Source organism: Hippopotamus amphibius, chromosome 8 (genome assembly GCF_030028045.1).
Source record: "Hippopotamus amphibius kiboko isolate mHipAmp2 chromosome 8, mHipAmp2.hap2, whole genome shotgun sequence".
NCBI lineage: Eukaryota > Metazoa > Chordata > Mammalia > Artiodactyla > Hippopotamidae > Hippopotamus > Hippopotamus amphibius.
In genome coordinates, this window is record NC_080193.1 from 114543459 (window position 1) to 114565434 (window position 21976).

General features: G+C 32.2%; 1 protein-coding gene across 2 annotated transcripts in view; it reads right to left on the minus strand.

The window, feature by feature from the left end:
- Positions 1-6003: 6003 nt before the first annotated feature.
- Positions 6004-21976, minus strand: part of GULP1 (GULP PTB domain containing engulfment adaptor 1) — a 263361-nt gene continuing 247388 nt past the window's right edge. For both annotated transcript variants that reach the window (XM_057746407.1, XM_057746405.1), the window contains 3 exons: positions 17469-17607; positions 13685-13779; positions 6004-7865 (listed from right to left, as the gene is read on the minus strand). In XM_057746407.1, coding sequence (XP_057602390.1) covers positions 7794-7865; positions 13685-13779; positions 17469-17607 — 306 coding nt within the window. In that variant the 3' untranslated portion in view covers positions 6004-7793. The remainder of the gene's footprint in view (positions 7866-13684; positions 13780-17468; positions 17608-21976) is intronic.

A 21976-nucleotide genomic window follows, 5' to 3' on the forward strand; every position in this document is an offset into this window, starting at 1 on the left:
ACGTTCAGTTAAGGCACATAAAGGAATCAGTGAAGGACAATAACTTGTTTTTTCTTTCAGTCAATACCCACCCAGGAGAACAGACTCCAGTCAGCACAAAAGGACCTCATCAGAGAAGCCTTTTAACATAAAGCAACTGTCTTAAGTTTTAAAAATGTGACTTCAGTTTTCCTCTTAAATACCACCACTGCTGACCTTTTGAAACAGAGCTGAAGTTTCTCTCTGCTTGAAATTGCTCATTCTCATGAAGAACAATCATCAACTAATGCATTTATTTTAATCTTGCTTGGCCTTTCTTGAGAGCGAGCACATTCCAGAATAGCTCTCTGTGCTCTTTAAATCCTAGTTACACTGTTTCATTATACATCTGAAGAAATGAATTTGCTATAGCAATTTTGTTAAAGGAAAAGATAAATGGTATTACATGCAAGTTAATATTATATATTATATGATATAAAAACACCATTGAACAGCCTTTAACATGTAAAATTCAAAATAATAAAACATGGTCTTCCTTTTACTTTTCCATTTATTTTGTTTTGTTAGTTGTTAGACAATTTTCATGCATTGCTTTTTGGGACATTTTTGTACAATTTTCCTTTGACCTTCTAATTTTTAGTTGGGGAACAGTACGGGAAACAATCTGGTTTTGATGGAATCCCAAATTTTTGTAAGTGTGTGTGTTCTAAATAAACTCAACTAGGTCATATGACTCATGTGCTTTCCACGGTCTTATTTATGTCTACAAACTTTCTAATTAATTTTATTTGATCATATAGACGTTTTTAATTATTTCTTTTTAAAAAAACATTGAACCGTTTGCTAAGAAAGAGGTCTTTAGGGTTTTTTTGGCAAGATAACTTTGAAAGGTCTGTACAGATTTGCTCAATTTGCATGGCAAAAATAAATACTCAAGCCCCTTGCGGTTTTCAAGGACAGCTGTTTTCTCTAGTTTCAGCTCTATGATTAAGCCTTAAGGAAGGGATACAGAGTGATGAGAAATGCAATTGGTGCCTTGGAAGATCTAATAGGCATGCTGGGGATTTTTATGTTTTCTGTTTTTCTTTTCTTTACAGGTACAGTCATAAGAAAAACCTTACCAAAAAAGTGACACAAAGGAGTATAACACAACATATGTCAAAGGCAAGTTTTATGTGAATACATTTCAAGAACGTATTCTAATATTCACATTTTCACATATGAAGCTTCATTTGAAAACCTAAGCACATACAAGCAGGGTAAATTCTCTGTGAATCTAAATATTTAACTCCATGTAAACCTATTTAAGAATACTTATGCTTTCCTATTTCAATATAAGATTATCTTATACTTATCAGCATTTTTTGCTGGCATTTTTAAAGTATAATATAATGTTTACTTGGAAAGATGAGAGTCTCTGAATTCCTTTGAGACACGCATCATTTATCTTGAAGTTATCCTGAAAACGTAGCAAACCAATAATACTTTTGAAGAGAAGCATAGGCCCCATTTCTGCCCTGTAAATATGCTCTGAGATTGTGTCCCTAGGATTAGGAAAGCTGAGAAAGGAGTAAACTCCAGAATCATGCTTTTGCCTTGCATTCAACTTTATTATGAAGGGACAGAACTCTATACACAGATATTGAGAAGATAGACACAAAGGCCAGGACAGTTTTGTGGTTTCTGCTGTCCTTTTTTAAGGGATTCTGGCCAGCCAGATGCATCATTTACCTAGGAGCCATTGATTCAATATTTATTTATAACTAGTATGCAAATAATAGATAAAATATGTGCTTTCTATGAAAATTTTTTTAAACTTTGGTTTATTTGGAGGACTTTCTTCCTTCCATGCTAAGAATGGCTAATATTCAGGAACATTATGAACCCCATTACATGACTTTCCCAAAGTCAAAGATCAGTCTAGGGTTATAATCGTAAGAGTCACACCATAGTATGAAGTTTTAAATCTTAGTTCAGTGGTTCCCTATAGATCAGACTGAGTTTAAAGCATTTAAAGCAATTGCATTTAAAGCAAATGCAGTTTACATAATCTTTTTTTAAATTACTTAAAAATTCACATAACATATGTTTGAGAAATTTTCAAAATGAAGTGATTCTAAGAAAATGATATATGTTTTTCTAATTGCCAAGGATAGCAGGAAGTCATGAAAGAAGTGCCCAGCTTATCTTCAGACATTTTCCTGTTTAATTCCTTTTACGTAGAAAAGATGAAAAATGGATGCATTACCAGAGAACTAGGGGGAATTAAAGAGGAATTACTGTGAGACAGCTTTTTGCATAATTGCTTCATACTTATTACTCCCTAGCCTGCAAATGGTCCAAATTGTCTGAAAAATGAACAGGTCAGGTATCTGGTCATAGTCACTTTGCCAAGAGTGGCTAAGTTGATATCTCTGAACATTTATGACTATCCCCTCACTATCCATCTCCTCCCATTCCTTGTACTGTCAAGTACAAGTTTTTTTTTTTTTTTTTTCAATTAAAGCCAAGAATACAATCAATGGAAAACTAAATAGCTAAATGAATTGTGTACGTGTTTGTGTATGTGTTTGTGAGATAAATTAAGCTGAGTTTTTGCTAAAATCTCTCTGCATTCATACACTTCCTACATGTACTTAGCTATTTAATACCAACTATTAAATGATACTCACATTAAATTATAAAAAGTATATAAAAAAGCAAAATGACACACAGCACTGGAAAATAATACTTTTAAATTAGTCCCAGAGCTACATTAATTTTTTCAACTATCAGTAGACTTAGCCATAAAATTCTTTTATTTTTTTCTTTCAAAATGTAGCCAAGAAACAAACATCTTTCTTTGCTTTCTTTACAGGAAAGAACCAGTATCTGGATTATTTCCAGGCCATCCAGACAGCTATTTCAACTGGAACAAGTGACCTTTGGAACAGACTAGAGCATAGCAGCCTGGCCAGACAGAGGGGAAGGAATAGTCAACTGGGAAGGGCCCCAACATGTTCCTATGAAATGTCATTTGAAGTAAGAGGACAATAAAAAGCTAAGGACAAATAAATGAACTTAAAAATACTTAAAGCCAACAAAAACTGTATGACTACAATATGGGATTCAAGGAAAGACATAGTTTGAGTCTTTACCTATCATTCTTTAATTCACATGCTCAACAAATATAGTTCTCCACCCTCTGAGTACAGGCAATGTGCCTTAATTATACAACATTCATCTTTGAATCTTCACAGCCTCACTGAAGCTATAATAATCAATTAATAAATAATATTAACATAATTGGTATAAACAATAGTCAATTGTTTTTCTTCCTTTGACTGAGCCAGATTTCCTTTATCTGTGAATCTATGGTGATTAATAGATGCTCATGGAGAATGTCAGGGTCTTTATTTAGCAAATCATTGCTGCATAAAAGTTAAAATACTGGTAAAGATTTTATCAAAGAGGACAAAGTAGTTATCTTCTCCTAAGATTTACTTGGAAGGCATGTTGTTCTTTTCTTTCACAGAGAGCCTAAGAAGTTTTGATTCACATCATTGGCAAGAAACATGCCAAAGAATCATTCAACCTTTTACTGAACATTTTATAGATAGTGTTGTGTGTGGTACCAAGGAAGATGCAAAACTGTCAAAGCGACCCTTCATTAAGATTTTTGGAGGATAAATAGAAAAGTTTTTTAAAAACTTTATTAAACAAACAGAAAAGTTTTAGAAAAATGCTTTATTAAAATTATTTAAAAGATGTTTCCAAGACAGTATTTTATTGATTTTTGCAATATATATTAATAATAAGTTAATAAACTAAAATTTATGGAGAAAATGCTATGAGATTTCAGAATGTCCTTAAACAGAGAACTTAATTAGGTCTAACACATACTGGGGAATTCTTTTTTTTTGGGGGGGGGGGGTGAGGGTGGAATTCTTTTAGAAGATAGCTCCTGCAGTTTCTAGCCAGACTTCCTTAAATGAAAACAGCAACATTTAAAAGTCTAATGCAAGTTCCAAAGTGCCTACAGAGCTGCTTGCAAGCTGGAAATGTTTGGCTCAATGAATTTTGAGTGTGCATCTGAATAAACACCAAAAATGTGGCTAAAGGTAAATATAAGGTAATTAGAAAACTTTTAGTTATATAGCTGTAGTAGTACTATCAGCTCACACAAAACCCAACAGAAATAAGATACAGAAATAAGAAATTCAGCTATTACAATTTATCATGGTAGTGTCAGAAAAATCTGAAGTGAGCTTCCAAACTCAAATCTTTCTTTAGTATGCCATCCTTGTTTATTATTAACTATGATTTTGGAAGTAGTGTGTCTTAGAATCCATAAACTAGAGTAGAAAGAAATGACTTCAGAGAAAGGAAATGTCTTCTGCTATTTAAATAATACCCAACTTCATAAAAATCCACTTGAAAGTAAGGAAATAGAAGACCATAAATTATTTTAGGAGGTGGTCTCCTCTCTAGTGTAAGGGAATCCTACTTTAGATGAATTCCAGAGAAATATGTTTTGAGAGAGAGAATTCTATAAGTGGGTTACATTTGGACCTTAATAGCATAAGGTCAAGACATGGAACAAGTGTATAAGAATTAAGGTTTGTGTCAAATTTATGAGATGGGTGTTGGAGGGGGATGTTCTTGAGACATTTGTCTGAGGTTATCTAGGAAGGAGAGGACACTTAAGTTAGGCACTTCCAGCATGAGACACAGGCGTCTGGGGGGCAATACTAGCCATGTCCATACCAACAGTGAGTTAGCGGCCTGTAAAGAGTGTAGTTTGGGTGGAGTCTGAGACTTAGTTGTCAAAATTGAGTCCAAGATTCTTCAAGTAATATAACAGAGGTTGAAACTCAAAATCATGAATAAATATTGAATTTGGAACTATAGATGGAAACACTGGAACAGAAAAATATTAACAGCCAGTTTTGTTCATGGTTATGTTAAGTAACATGAAAAAGAGTAAAAATAAAAGTCAGTATTTAGAAATGCAACAACACAAAAATCTATCAGAAGTTCTATCTGAAAATTAATTCCCATAATGTGACTAAAATTTTTTAAAAAATCATATCCAAAATATAAGGAACAAAAAGAGATGGAGAAAATTATTGTCATTGGCCAGTCTTCATAAGCCTCGCACTGGATATCTAACATTAAGACACTAGCCAGTGCTAGGCACCCAAATTTAAACATAGCTAAATATTAATATTCTAGAGGAAATTTTTGGTTCACACAGTACTTTAATACATATACGTTGTCATTTATTAATTCATATGTTTGCCTTACTTTCCCTTTACGACAATAAGCTAACTGAAGGCAGGGATCCTGTCATCTTCGATTTAATGATGTCTGTTAGCAAACATGCGATTTTTACTTACCCGCCTAATATATGCTATTCACAGAGTAACAAATGAATTTTATTGAACGAATGGATGAATTGCTCATTGGTGTGCAAAGGCTGTGCATGTCCTGTGTACCATTAAAATACTTAACATTGTGTTTTAAATAGGTTCAAAATTTCATGATATTCTAATTAGCCAAAACTCAAATTCTATTATCAAGTCCACCTTTTTAAGACCATCAGCCAAGATACTCTTTGTATTATTAGGATAAAAAAGGCTCTCCGTTCTGAAGAGAGATATTCACATACTACAGTTATTACACCAGATGCTTCTGGTGAAAGGAACCAAACTATGACCTCTCTCATCAGCAGGATGAAATCCACTGTTTTCACAACTGAATGATGTTTGATCATAAAGCTAAAATGTGTGTGGGCTGTAAGAAATGAAGTTAAAGTCTTTTTCTGCTTTCTTCTTTCTCTTTCTCTTTTTGTCTTTCTTTTGGCACCAATTTACGACCAGGAAAACCTGGCATGAAATTAGCTTCAGAATGTGTCTAAATTAATTAAAGGTTATTTAATGACTTAATATACAAATATAAGTTATACAATGTAATTTATTTAAAATCATTTATTTCTCAGCAAAATCAAACATATTATTGAGTTTATACAATTTGCAACTGGATCTTCATAAAAATGCACTGGTGAAATAAATGTTCATAATTAATAACCAATTATATACTATTTAATCATGCCAGTAGCAGAATTGATTACCGTTAAAAATTGGTAAAGTAACATATTTTAAATGTGCAAAGTACTCTATTGTCTTACCATTGATAATAAATTGCCACTAAATATATACCTATTACATAAAGCTTTTTAAAGTACAATAAAAATACAAATTCTATCTGTTAAAAAAAAGCCATTGATATGGCTTCTAAGCATCCTCATTATACAAATTCCAAAATACTATGACAAACAAAATTATAAAGACTCTTCTTTATGAAACATATACTACTCTAATTAAGATACAACTTAGCAGATAACAGAAAGCAAACAAGAAGGCTTATATATATCATAGAACATTATGGGGAGACATACAAATATAATATTGCATAAGACCTTTAGCACGTGAAGGAAATTCCCATGACTAAAAGAAAAATTTTTGAGCTCTACCCTCAATCTAAGCTCACATTTTCATTAATTTAATTTATTTTTCTTATAATGTGATGAACCAAATTATATATTTGACCATAAGTTTTTGCTGCACTTAGTACAAGTTACAGTCTGTTACATAATGGGCAAAGGTGTAGGAAACAAACATTTTTAAAAGTCAGAGTTCATCAGCACATCAAGAATCAGCTGCAAGAAAATGTTATTGTTCACGTTAAAGAATGAACTGAGCAGGAATTTCATTTTTGTGAAAAATGAGATTCTGACTTTAACAAAACAAATTAAATTTGCTAAATAATATCGATAATTCATAAAGAACAGGTGCCACAGATTTTTACAAGTATCAACACTAATGGGCCATCACAAAGTAAATTTTGGTGAGAAAATATCTTTATCAAAGGAGAAAATATAAGAAGGATAGTCTTATTCAGTGAGAAAAAATATATTTGGTAAAGTAAATATGGGTAATAGATACTGCAACTATAGACAGCATATATTCCAAATGTTTTTTTAGGAAACATTGGGTCAGATGATATTTAGATGTTTAGTAATGTAACTTATCTCATTAGAAATTAAATTTTAAGTGTTCTGTAAATAGCAAATTTTCATTTTTTCCCACAATCTTTGTGTATGAAATAAATAAAATATTTAGAGTATAGCTGATAATGACTAACATTATTACCTTGCATTGACTAATAAGCACTCTAAATACATTTAGTTTAATTATTATTGGAATTTACATTTTTGTTATTTTACCTGCTAAAAAATGATCTGGTGGTATTATATTCAAAGTTTACATTTTCACAGTAATATGAACATTTCATACATAAAATGACATCTGTCTAATGAATGGTAACATGTTTATTGGTTTCAATATAGAATATATTTAGTTTGGCATTGGTATATCTCTTTAGGACTCTGAAAGGCATCATTAAGGTATGGCTTTTGGGAAATCAGTAATAAACTGGCAGCCTAGAGAATGAACGCAAATTTGAAGACGCTAATTATTTAGAAATCACATATGGGCAAATATTTGGAAAATTTGTCTTTCAATTATAAATTCTTCTACAAACAAACAGAAAGGAACATAAAAGCATGATTTACTTTACAATGAGTTGTTTTTAAAACAAAATGCTACAGATCAACAGTGAATATATGTGGAACTTTTACTGAAATAATTTTCAAAAAGTTATGAGATTCAAAAATATATTGGCACATGTATAATATCTGTCATAAGTAATAATGGATGATATATATGTATACAAAACAAATTTAACAGATTCAGGACCTCTTGTTCTTGACATCAGCACCTGCTGTCTAATGGGTCGAGACAAAACACTGTACCTTCAAGAGTTAGTCCCATTTTGAACCCCTCCTGCAAAATAAAATAAAATCATTAAAATAGGAAATGCTCATAGCCAAAAATATTAAAAAAACCCAAAACTCCATAAATGAAAGAGACTATGAACAGAAGTTGAAATCTTCATGCTTTGATCAACTAAGAAATAATTATATGTCAAATGTTGGCTTGTCAAATTTTTATCAAGTGCTTTTATACCCATGAGCATTAGGTTAGCACGCATAAGAGACAGAAGAAAACAGAAATTTGTGGAAGTAATTTTAAGACTTAAACGTTTCTTTTCAGTAAAGTCTACTTTATGTCATTCTACTGTAGCTTAAATCCCTTGGCTTTAAAGGGCAATATTCGTTTAAGTATAAGTAAGATAGCTAGCCTCAAGTTGATGACAACCTGATAGTTTTCACCTTTTCTTCCTGGTTACCAGTGTCCAGAGCCTGGTAAAATAAATTGCATTGCAGTCCCTAAATGCAATGCTGTAGCCTATGTGGAACACAGGACTGCAGACTACTTCGCCATGGAGAAAGCTTCCTCTACTAGTCTTGCAGCTGCTTGTAGTTGCAAATTATTGCTTTGAATTCTACTCACCCCTAGAATGTTTTAGATGCTTCTGGAAGTTAAGTTGTCTTTGATTTATTGATAGCAAGTACCCAACTGCCATGAAAACATTTTTTTCAAAGATTTTGAGTTTAAAGTTAGTGGCAAAAGAGTTTGTCCTTCGCTATTCAAAGCTTTCTTCTTTTCTGCATGAGGTAATTGAACTATGTGACATCTCTTGTCTTACCACCTCCCCTATCCCCATCCTTGCTCACCAATGAAATGTAAACAGAAGTCTATTCCTGAGGGAAAGAAAATCTCTCTCAAAAAGAAGGCTTTTGTCCTCTGTTCTGCTTTGTGCATGTGTGTGTTTAAAGTCTTTATTGAATTTGCTACAATATTGTTTCTGTTTTATATTTTGGTAGTTTGGCCACAAGGCATGTAGGATCTTAGCTCCTGGACCAGGGATCAAACCCGGGCCCCCCGCATTGGAAGGAGAAGTCTTAACCACTGGAATGCCAGGGAAGTCCCTTGTGTTTTGTTTAATTAGATGATATCTACTCCTGCACTAACCAATTGCATATTCATTTGCATTTCCTCAAGTTACTCTCATTTAGAACCAGTATTTAATGTACTTACTATAAATCCAATGTAAACATTATCGTATAGAGGAAGAAAATCACTACAAAATGCAAGCCACACCTTTTTCGCTGTTAATGTTTAGAGAACGCTCTTCATTCTGTCTACAGCACAAAGACCACACGGCAATGCCATCACATTAAGGGTTTTTCAAAACTACTTCTTGGTACTTGGAATACAAATTATATTTAGTTAAGTAAAAGTCAGAGTACTTACCAATTTTTTAAAAGCCTATTCTTGCCACAAGAAGAAATATTTTGCCACATGTACGCATATTTTTTAAACAGCTGCCAAATACTTAGAAAAATCAATACTTTGAAAATATTGTAAATAAATTGCTTTTTAAAATATTTTATTTGGATATCTGAGGATCTATGTACTGTTTTTCTGGAATATTAGATAATAGATAGATATGGATATGTATTACATTTGAAAAGATTTGATACCACTGTTTTTTAAATTTTATCAGTTTATTCTGAAGTTAAACCACTATCACTTCAATTACTCTGAAAATACTATTTATCAATGTGTTATCAGTATCTGAAAGGCAGAATAGTAATCACAATAAAATAGGGGTCAATCATTATTTAAACAACAACAAAAAATGTTTGTATGTCACTTATAAGAATATCTCCATGTTTTTATAAGGATCCTTTTGGAGTCCTCTTAGTTAACTTAATTACCCCTTTTGACAGACTCTAGGTCTCATTTAGGAAGTCATGATTTAATGGATTCTAAATCCTTCTAAGGTTTCCATAGCCTCCTGAATTTTAAACCTCTGAATGAAAATAAGGGTTATTTAATTTATGTAGTGATGGAAACTATCCTGAACTCCTATCACACAACATAATGATTTTATTATTGATATATTATTAATTAATGTATTTTTACACAAAATATTTTCCCCAATTGCAATTGCATTTTCTTACTTTGAAATAGGGAGAAAAGCATATCAAGGAAGAAGAAAACCATTCATATGCAATGATTAACATGTTGAAGTATGTCCTTTGAGTCTCCTTTTTTTCCACCTATAAGTTTAAAAATAATATTGATAATATAAATAACTATATGTTATATATACTTATTTATTTAATGTATTATATATATTATATGTAAATTTCTATATTCTTTTTTTAACCTTAGCGGAACAAGTTTTATTGAGTCCCTGTAAAACTAATTTGATGATTTTATAATGTTCTATTAATTTTAATATGATTCATTTCCTGTATTTTACAATTATAAATAAGGTTAACTGGATGTTTTTATGCATAGAGATTTTCTACATTCATAGCTATTTTCTCCCCAGAATAGATTGTATTAAAGCTTTTGATATCAAATAGAAATACAACTATTAGTAACGAATTACTCCCCAAAGGGATGCTAGGAACTGACCCTCTGGCCCAGCAATAATTTAGAGTGCTTGTTTCATCACACTTTCATTTGCACTCATATTAGTAAAAAAATAAAATGTTTAATTTGCCAGCTTAAAGTATCATTTATAGTTCTTAATTTATATGCTTCCTTTGATTAGACTTAACATGTCGACAAGTATGTAGCCCTCTGTGATCTTCTTTTGTGAACTACTGCTTTTTAATTTATCTGTTGATTATTTAGTTTCCTAATCATTTGTCTACTTTAATTATGTGTACATGATATAGTTATATTTTTTAAAGAGAAAATTTAAATGAACTCTAGAAGTTCTATAGGAGATTATATGCACATATTTTCCTTTTCCTCATAAAACTTTCTTTCCAATTGAAAGATCTGATAAATATTTAATTGTATTTCAAACATTCTAAACTGCCTGAGGCTTCTAAAATTTTTCTGAGTATTTGCTGTACGTTTCAGCTATACATTGATCTTCTCCCAAATTATTAACTGGTTGACTTAACATCACTTAATGCAAAATTCTTTCATCTTTCATTGACTTGCCATGCTCCTTTTATAATTTATTAAATTATTATAACATACAAGGCACACTTCCAGGTATCAATACTATTACACTGATTTGCCTGTCGGTGACATATACTGAGAAGTTTAAATTATGTCAAATCCTATAACCACATAATCAATTTCAAATAAATATCTAAATTTCTAGCAATTTATAAAAAATATAGCTTATCATTTCTGCATAAATTCTTACTTTCATGTGATATTTCTATGATTTCCACTCTAAATAAAAGAGGAAAATCCAAAATCTATATTAACTCAATATAGTTGATACAGCTCATTACACTGTATTAAGTTTTTACATTATTTGCAAAGATAAAAACAGTAGCTAAATGTGTGCATTCAATTAATTAGGCTAACAAGATTAATAACAAAAGTCATTATAGACTTTAGATAAAATACTACTTTACTTTAGTTAAAGTGACCTTGCAAACAAATTGTGGACTAAAAGAAACAGGCAAGCAATGAAGCTGGCAATGCGATAATAAATGAGTCACTGAAAAATAACTTCAAAATACAGGTTATAAAACCTCTTTAAATCAACTAATAATCAGACATATCCACATGAAACTACTATTTGAATACTTATTAAATAAAACATGCAAATATTAAGGTTTAGCTTTAAGAAGTTGTAAGTTGTCTAAAATTATTACAAAAATAATATACCAACCATCTCTGGCGCTACCCATCATGAAAGCAGAAAAGAATATAAAAAGACATTAAGAATATATTAGAAATGACAAAAACAAAAGGAAAATACCACAGTGTAACATTATTTGACTAACACATCGTTAAAATCACTCTAACACAGTGTTTCTCAAACTGGGTTCCTACAAAAATCTGGAGATACAGGCTTATCTTCAAAAATCTATAGAAAACGTTTGCTGTGTGAAAATCTAAAAAACATTAATAGAAACTCTCTGTGGTTTGTATAACCTTTGAGAACAAATACTAGTGCCCATGTTTGTGTCTGTTCTTACAAAAGCATTAGTCCCCAGGTAGTACAAGCATAACTGGTAAAACTAATGAAAAGGGAAATAAATTGATTTCATATGAAATAAAGAAAGCATTCTCACTAAATAATCATGTACTATTTAGATGAAACACTCGTAGTATCTGACCTAAAGGAAAGACATGGGGAAATTATGTGATCAAACAAGATACGTGCTAATATCAACAGAAGTATGATGTTAGTGGTTTTAGTTTCAGCCAAATAAAATAATCCACGATGTCATATTAAAATTCTTAATTTGAATTTTATTAGGTGTTATAATTTTGCTTTTATTTAATTTATGTTTTGAATTAATCGTTATCTAAGAACTATAAGGATAAAATGTACATAACTTTTTTTGTAAATATTTAAGAAATGTTATAATAGTTTGTCAACATTAAGGATTTAAAATAATTTTTCATGCAAAAGGGAATTATAAATCACACAACTTGAGGAATTTTTGTCTTAACATATTCTTTAAAAACCTCAAGGTATGTTAAGCAATCCAACTTTTAAAATGCAGAAGCACTATTATATCTGGAATAATAAGGAAATTCACATAATACCTAGAAAAGAAGACTGCTTCATACGTTCAGTCCAAAATCAGTGAAAGGATATGTGTTATCTTTCTATGAAGTAGTGTTCTATCAGTGTTAGAAGATCATAATCCACCTCTTAATTTTTTTTCCAGGAAATGAAGCACAGAGAGTAAATGTATTAACCCAGGCCTAATAAATAAAAACCACTCCTTCTCTTCACCACATCTTCTCAATCAGCTTCATATAATTGGTCTCTGCCTGCATTCTACCATGTATATATTGTCTTTCAGATGAAAAATAGGATATAATAACTTCATCAAAAGTAAAGAGAAATATAAAGAGAAGACTTTATTAAATATTGCTTATAAGACTAATTATTAATCATGGTCCACTGTACAAAGTTTTATAAACAATATCTTCAAACTTCCAGACAATTTGGAATTGAAAAATAAAAGAGAGAAAGAAATGAAAACCCAGTTGGACTACATTCCTAAGGAAGTTGTCATTGGGTGTCTGCTGTTTCAGTAAGAGCCCAGAAGTTATGAACTACAGTTACAATGCTTCCTTTTTTTTTTTACACCCCTCCTCCTTTGGAATTCTTGGTTTTAGCTTTCAGCTTTAATTTTTTTTAATTAATTGAGGTAACATTGGTTTATAACATTATATAAATTTCATGTGCAACATTATATTTCAACTTCTGTATATACTACAGTGTGTTCACCATCGAAAGTTTAGTTTCCATCCACTGGCATACAGTTGACCCCCTTCACAATGCTTCTTTTTAAAAGAGACTGATTTCATTCTTACAAAGATTTTCCTTCACCCACCCATTCACAATTTTGAAATTCATAACCGTTAAGGCTGAGATCAATTCTTATAAATCTAGTGCAAGGACCTTTTAATTTTTGGATTTTGAATCATTAACTTATGAAGAATTCATGTAATTTTGTATAAAAAAATGAACCATCTTATTGCCACTGTAAATCACACCATTAAGAACAAAACACAACAAAACCTTATCCTTAGCATCTGAGTATTTTTAGGTCTAAATGTATATTATTATTATTTTAAGTAAGTTGATAATAGTTCAAGGGAAGGGTAGTTTTAGTATGTAACATTCTTTTAATCCCACAGAAAAAGAAAAAAAACACATTTATGGGCCAATCTCTTAAAATAGTCACCTGCATCTCATCTAATTTTGATTGAATATCTGGAGGGAAATCCCCTGCTCCACAGTTAAATGGGTCAAAAGGTTCTGCTCCAAATAGGTCCCGTTCTAAAAGGAAGAAAATAATTTAGTAAATGAAATGACAAGGAGTGAGTTGGGGTGAGTTAAGCTTCAAAGGCAGGATTACATAAAGAAACACCTGCATGACCAAATGAGCCCCTATCCACAAGTACACTTTATGCTGGGCTTTCCTGAGCTTAGACTAGTCAAACACCAATAAGGGAGCAAAGATCCATTTTTATGAGAATTTAAAAACTATTTGGTTACAAAGAATTATTATTTAGAGAGATTTCTGTGTCTTTAAGTAAGACACTATCAAGTTCATCAAATATTTGAGAGTGATTAAAATGCCTGCATTTTTACTGAAGCAATTTAAGTGTGCTGAAATTGAGCTATTGCTCACTGAAACCTCCCTGTTCCATTTATTGATGACTTTGCAACACAACAGCGAAGCAATATGCACGACCCAGTAGATTAGCAAGTAGTTTAACTCATAGCTCAAGGCACATCATCTCATGTATTATGAAATCATATCGCCTTCCTAGATAACCAGGAGGCAGGTTTTTAAAAAATGCCTCCTATCCCCCAAAAAAATTTCTTTTAAAAAATAGTAGTAATGGAGTATCAAAAAGCTCTCTGTGCACATATTTCAAAGTATGAATTGTCTTTCAATCACTAAAGAAGTATCAATGTTAAAACTGATGTTTGTAATTGATAGGACTATGACTTTATACGATTTATAATTTTTTTTTTAATTTAAGAAATTTCCTCTGAATCAATTCAAATGCGGCCTTAATTGACAAAAAATCAAATTACATATAGGCAGAGGAATTTATAACATACCAAGAGGTTAATTTTTTCAGGAAACTATATTCTCTAAATAAAATGCTTTGTAAGAAATAATATTTATTCTACTTGAGTTCTATCATATCCTCTAAATCATTCTGTGACTCCCATTATGAAAGATTCTTGTTTCCTTAGTTATAATTGTTTTTTTTTCAGATTCATGTATTAAATAAGTTAATAAATGTAAAATATTTAGAAGTTCCTGGTGCTGGGAAGTATTGTATAAGTAGGAAGGACATATAATTTATTATCCAAATGAAGACACTTTTAAGAGTGAAAGGAGTGCTACCAATAGTTTCACTAGGATGAAAGGTATAAACAAATGGGAATTTACTGTTGCCTTACATATAACTGATGAGTATTATTACTGTTGATACTATTTATTTTCCTCAGTCTGATGTTTATTTTAGGCAATAAACCAGAACTTAGAGAACAGAGGAACTTTGGAGGAGTATCCTGGTTACCATCATACACAAACACATCAAGCAATGCTTTACTTGTGGTAGATGTTTGTCAGAAGAAATGAGTTAATAAAGAGGAAGTAGAGCTGTCAGGAAAAATAGAGATTCTCATTACACAGATTTTCTAAATTTGGGACTCAAAATCAACAGAGATTTCAGATGGGCTTAAGGGATCCTTAACATGCCTGAAATGCAATGCAAAATTTTGTATGAGTGGGCATGTTGTGTTTTTCTGTGAAGAGGTTTAACTTTTATCATATTCTCAAGGGTCTATAGCTCCCCGACAAGTTAGGAAAGAACTACTTTACATATGAACTAGAGATATTGATACCATGCAAGTTAATAAATATAACAGAGCTCTTTGGCATATTTTGGTCAGCTCAGATGGATCTGAAATTCATAACAAAAAATCAGGTAAGTACAATTTTCAAAATTAAAAAGATTTGCTATGTAATTAATAACATGAAAGTTACTTAATCTAAGGCAAGGGCCAAAGAATAAAAAATAGAGAAACTAAGGAACAATCTTGCAGGTTTCTGCTTCTATGTATTTAAAATATGAAGAAAGATAAATGAATCAATAAAATTAAGATTTCATTTAATGAAAAGGTCTTATTACTAAAACCCCACTGGATTAGAGTTTTAGACAAGTTTACAATTAAAATTGAGTTGAACAATCTGTTCTTAAATTGTTAATAGAGATAGACAAAAAGATGATTGACGACAGATGATAGCTAGATATGATACAATGGTAATCAAAACTCCATTTCTTTCTATATTTATCTATCTATCATCTATCTAATCCTTCTGTCTATTGATATATTGCTATATTTACTAACTCTGGCATTCAGGATATGTAGATATTAAAAAATATAGCAAGATATTACTTCAGTTTCTCATTAATAAATCCCTTAAAACCATTTGACCATCTCTGCCCAGATTTTCCAAAGGCATTTCAAACTCTCTAATGTCTAAAAGAGAACTCATCAGTCTCCCCCCCACCTCTAGTTTTCCCATTAACAACATTGGGTCTAATGAATCATAATTGATTTTGAACTCTCAGTTACCATTCTGATGGATTATTCCTTCTAAATATCTTAAAATCTATTCACTCTTCTCAATTTATATTCTACTAAGATTAAAATCTTCCATTGTGAATACACTTCTAATTTATATTTCAAATTCTAGCATGTAACCCAAGTCTAGCATATATGCTAAACAAATGTCCATTGAATCAAATACATGAACGAGTGAAACAGTGATGAAGTCCAAGGAAGTAAAAAAACAGTGGTAAAGAGATATGGGACATTCATAAGGACAAAAATACCCCATTATGATATCAAGATATTGGCAACTTTTTCTAAAAACACACCATTACATGTATATTATGGATTACTTTCTTGAAAAAAATATTTTGCATTGACACAAAATATATTCAGAGGAATTTAAATGTACTATATGTCAATTTATGAAAGTATTGAAATATTTTTGTACACTAATTTTTAAAGTCCTAATGTTATTACTTTGTATTTACAAACTAGTCCTCTGAAATTTACTGAATACCTCAGTGTGCAATGAATGCACTTTGCTGAGTTGCACAGGGGAAACAAATTATAGGCTCTGAAATGCTTTACAGCTTTAAGCTAATACTTCAGAGTTACACTGAAAATGTTTCAAATGCGAACCAGAGAGGATGCAATAAGGCATAATATGTAAAACTCTCTTTTCTTCAGTGTCCATTTGGACCTGATGACTGATCATGGCCATTGGAAGCTATTCTTTTACTTTCTGTGACAGGGCACAGGGCAAAATATAGTCAAGACATTGAGGATGAACATCTGTTAGATGCTTTCTAATTCATCAGAGAGACTTTTATGTTCCTTCCAGATACACAGAAGGTAAATCAGAAAAGGAATGTATTTATACCTTTTTAGATACCAAAGAAAGAACACTTACCTATAGGGTTAATAAATAAATAAATCATGGAATTCACAGGTTTATATATTTCTTTAACTAAGACTATCCATATACTCTATGATAAAAATATTTAAACTGAGCTCTAAATGATGAGTCAAAATGATTAAAATAATTACCACCAGGATTGTTTTTAATTATTAAAAACCATTAAAAATATAACCCCAACGTAATAAACATAATTGTTTTGTATTATGATGTAACCAACCCTATACCAAAATATAATTTTTCATAGAATAGTTTCAAATGCAAACAGTGATGTCTTTAGTAGCATACTCTGAATTATAAGGTAAAATATAAATAACTGAATTTGGCACATATATATAAACATAATTCTTCAGTGATGAAAATTTTTAGTGAGCTTGTTAAGATATATATTGTCCCATAAAGTGCTAATTAAATATTTAAAATGTACACAAATTGTAACAAAGAATATCGATTTGTTTAGAAAGCTTACTAATCTCAGTAGATCTACTAGGGACTGGAGGTGGCTGTGTGCCGTTGCGAGTAGGTATAGAAGACTGGTGTGATATTGGAGAAAATGGAATCATATCGAAGATGTCAGTGGAGGGCGACTTAGGTGTCACACTGCCTGCCTGCAATAAAGATAACATGAATTAGGGCAGTATTCCATGCAGACACATTGTAATGTAAAAATTTCATATACATATAAAACATATACAAACACAACAAAAATGCAGTTGAGTCATGTGAACTTGTCATTCTGTAGATCAAAAATAGTTACATACTGGCAATTTCATACGATTCAACCACTTATGCCAAATGCTCACTGGCAAGACAATTTCTGCAAAAATGTTCTCAAAGATGATGGCAAAAATGATGACAATACTATTCTAGATAGATATAAAAGATATATTGGATTTTTTGTATGTCTAGCAATAATTGCCATTTATATCAGAGAACTGAAAACATGTTAGAAACTATTTATATAAAACCCTGATTTCAGTAACGTATTTTGCACAAGATTATAAAATTTAGATAGAAATAACTGAACATAAGTGATGCACCCTGAATATAACCATTGGAAAGCAATTGATAATGATTTACAAACATTTTAAGGAGTCTATTCTGATTTGTGTTTATCCCTGTAACGGAGCCAACCATTATATTCCTTGCAGTGACTTTTATTCTTAGAATAAGCTTTCATCAAGTTTTCTACAATAGATAGTTATCTCTTGAAATAAATTATAATCACTAAATATACCACAAAATGATTATGTTATCTGCGAAAGTCTGGTCTAGGACGTAATGTAAGACTGAGACAATCATCACTTCGATGGTCATACAGGGAAAAAATTCTTTACGTATGTATAATATATATTATTTATCAAAGAAAGAGAATTCCCATTTTGGAGAGAAATAGGAGAAATTTACTTTTCTTATAAGAACATGCACATTGTTTAGAATTGCTTAGGGTGGTTCACATTAAAATTTGTGTTCTCGGAATACATTTATTTACTGACTCACAAATGATGCAGGTGGTGAAGGAAAAAAGGCTGATTATGTATAAAGAGTTACAGATTTGCTATTCAGTTAATGTGACTGTTAGTACATTTTTTCATGCAGGAAAAGTGCTGTTATCTCCCTTTCTTTAGCAACTTACTTTAATAGTTTATCAGTCCCAGACACTATCCAAAGACTTGGAGGTGACTTTATCCCTCCACACTTTCCTCGTACTCAGGAATGCTGTTCTCCTAATCAGCCTCTCCCTCTATTTCCCCTGGCTTCCATCTCTCTCCTCTTTGTCAAGATATAAAGATACTCAAATCTTGACTGTTGCTAAAAACAAAACAAACCAACCAAACCAAACCAAAAAGGTCTTTACTCAGTGCCTCTTTACTTCTCCAGTCTCTCATCTCTCTTTTTCTTCCCTTCAAAGGTGAGCTCCTTGAGGGAGGTATTACATTTCTTGTCCTTTTACTTCATCCAGTCCTCAACTTAGATCATTCTAGACTCTGCTATCTTTGTTGAACTCTACTGAGATAGCTTTTGCCAGTACCACCAATGGCCTAATTTCCCAACTGCTGTATCTAATGAATCCTTGAAAATAGCTGTCCTATTTCATCTTTTTGTGGATTTGGACCACCACTCTCTACTAGAAACTCTCTGATATCAAATACTAAAGGGTGCGAAATGGCACACAAGGTCGCATCACATTGATTCAAGACATACCTGATTTTTTCATTACTACAGAAATGGCATATTTTAGCAGAATTTTAAAAATAAGTGGGATAATAAAAAGAATTTTCTATGTCGCAAATTACATGAGGTCTTGGGATGCTGTTCTCACTAATTGGCTTGGGAAGGCCACATTTAGAAGGTGGTGGTATTAACAGTCCCAACAATAGTCTGGAATCAGGAGAGTTGACAGGAGTGACAGTAATGGAAGAAATATTTAGACAGGGAGAGGATCATCAATACTACACCAGAAAGAGGGTGAGCATCTCTGAAACCCGTGTTGTTCATGATCAGACACTTTGTGCAGCAGCTATAAAGGAATGACAGAGAAACATACTAAGGAGAAGAAAGAAGACATGGAGGAACAACAACAAAAAGTATATATGAAAATTTATTCATAAAAGGATATTTTGTGAAAATAAGTAATTTCAAAATAACTTTACTAAAATTAAAGTAGTTTGAGTAGATTTTTTTCGTATTGCAAGAGACTTTGGATTCTGGATTGATTTGATGATTTTTCACTGAAATATTACATTTTTAGATATTTAAATAAAATATGACTTGAGAGGAAGAAAGTGGAGAGGTGAATGATAAATGTCTGAAGATTTATTTCTGAGAGCGCCTCTGTGTACTGAGATGGGAAAAAGAAGGATAGCAACAAGAAAAAAATAAGTCAGTAGGAGTAAAGTCTCGTAAAAGTTAAGACTGTCGAATTTTCAAAAAGGGCTACAATATGCATTTTAGATTTAATCCTCAAAACATTCTTTTTAAGTATTAGTAATAGTATGTCCTAATTATAATAAAGATAGGGGAACCAAGGCCCATAAACTCTTTGTGAGCTACTCCTATGTACGTAAGAAGCAAAGCCAAAACTCAAAACAATCTGACTCCAATCATCATGCCCTTTCTATAGGCAGTGAGTTCCAAATGCTAAAACTTTTGGGGGATGGACAGAGTGAGTTGTCAAGCATTTCAAATCAGAGAGATAACAGATAATAATAAGCAACTAGTACATTGTACTGGATCTGCACATCAGTCTTTGGATGACTTTTGGAAGCTATTTCCATTACATCATGGAAAGCTACTGTCGAGTACTGAGCTGGACAGAGCTGAGTGGCCAGATGTCAGAGTGGTCAGTTAAAACAGCAACCAAAGTGAAAGTACGTAACAATTGAGCCTTTATTCACTTACTATGATAGTGTAAGCAAGAGGCCAGAAAGAAGCTGCTGGCTCCATTAATGTCCCATTTTCCCCCAGCGAATGACATTGGACAAAGGTCAGAAGTATCATTACAGAAGCAGGACAATCTCTCTCTCTGGAGGGAGCCCTGAACAAAAGGTTCCCGCTGGTTTTGTTTTGCTTCTTGGGGAGGGGGAGATGGGGGTGCAGAGGGAAGAAAAGGGAAAAGAACTAGGAGTAGAAAATACTGAAAACTGAGTCCTAGTGGAGAAAAGTGTCTTCACGGCCCCCAAAAGATGAGGCACTTACAAGAGGCCTTCGCCAAAGGCCTCCAATAAGGAGGCCTCTGAATGGAGGCACCTGGGCTGGGAATGCAGCTAATGCGTAACAGGGGCTGGCCTGAGCGGTGAAGGGGGCTGAGTCCCCGACTGCAACTCCTGCACGCAGTGCACTGATGCTGGGGTGGGGAGTGCAGCTTCCCCTGCTGAGGCTTGCCATGGGAAGCCTTTGTAACTTTGTAGGGCCTGGAGCCAGACTTCTCAGCTACAAGTCACTTGGCAGAGATTTGTCAACACTAACAGGACTTGGAGGCAGCCAACACAAATCCGGCTTTTGATAAACCTCATGGTGAAAGGTTGCAACTAAAATTATAGTTAGGAGAAACAACAAGATTGAAAGAATCTTTAAACTGCAAGTCACCTCTTCACACATTTCAGGAAGCAGAGGGGAGAAGAAGGCAGCGTAAAGTGAGAGATCTAGGTTGAGCAAAGAATTCAGTGTGGAAGCAAGTCTCCGATCATCTGAATTACATAATTTATCACTCTATTAATCTGTATATAGTTACATAATGATTGCTTTTCCTATTTATCTCCATATCTATAGATATGTATACATGTATGCATGTATGCATGTGTATATATAATTTTAAGATCTATTTTATGGTCTATATAATTCACTGTAAAATTTTATAGTTGGTGGCCGCTATTTACTTAATGATAGGTAACAACTGTAAGCTCCTAGTAGAAAAAACTTTGTTTTTCTAAAATACTCTGTATAATATATTAGAGTACTTGATATATTATGTCAATGAATATCTAATGTCTAATGTATACTACGGCAATTTTTTTAACTTAAACTATAAATTGACAAAGATGTCTATACTGAGTAAAACATACAAAGATATTAAGTGGAAGCGGTCCTTGGTATCATTTGTCTTATAACATAAATAGGAGTACTCTGTACTGTTTTATGACTTGTATTGACCAAGACATCTTTACCAGGTGCCTCGAAATAAACTGAAGGCCAAAATAACCTAACTTAAAAGTGCTATAGCGTCTTATCATGGTGTTAATATTTGCATTCTACTTCCTCTGAGAAAGTATACTTATATAAAAGAAGAATGTATAGAATATGAAAATAATGGACTATTTCAATATCCCAATTAAGAAGTATTTTCACTTTCAAAATGGTAAAGGAAGGCTATCTATCAATAGTCTTGGTATCTAAAGTTTAAAGCTCTAACACTAATTATTGCAAGTTTCCTTTGGGTCATCAGTAATCTAGATATGGTCAACTAGGATTTTTTGT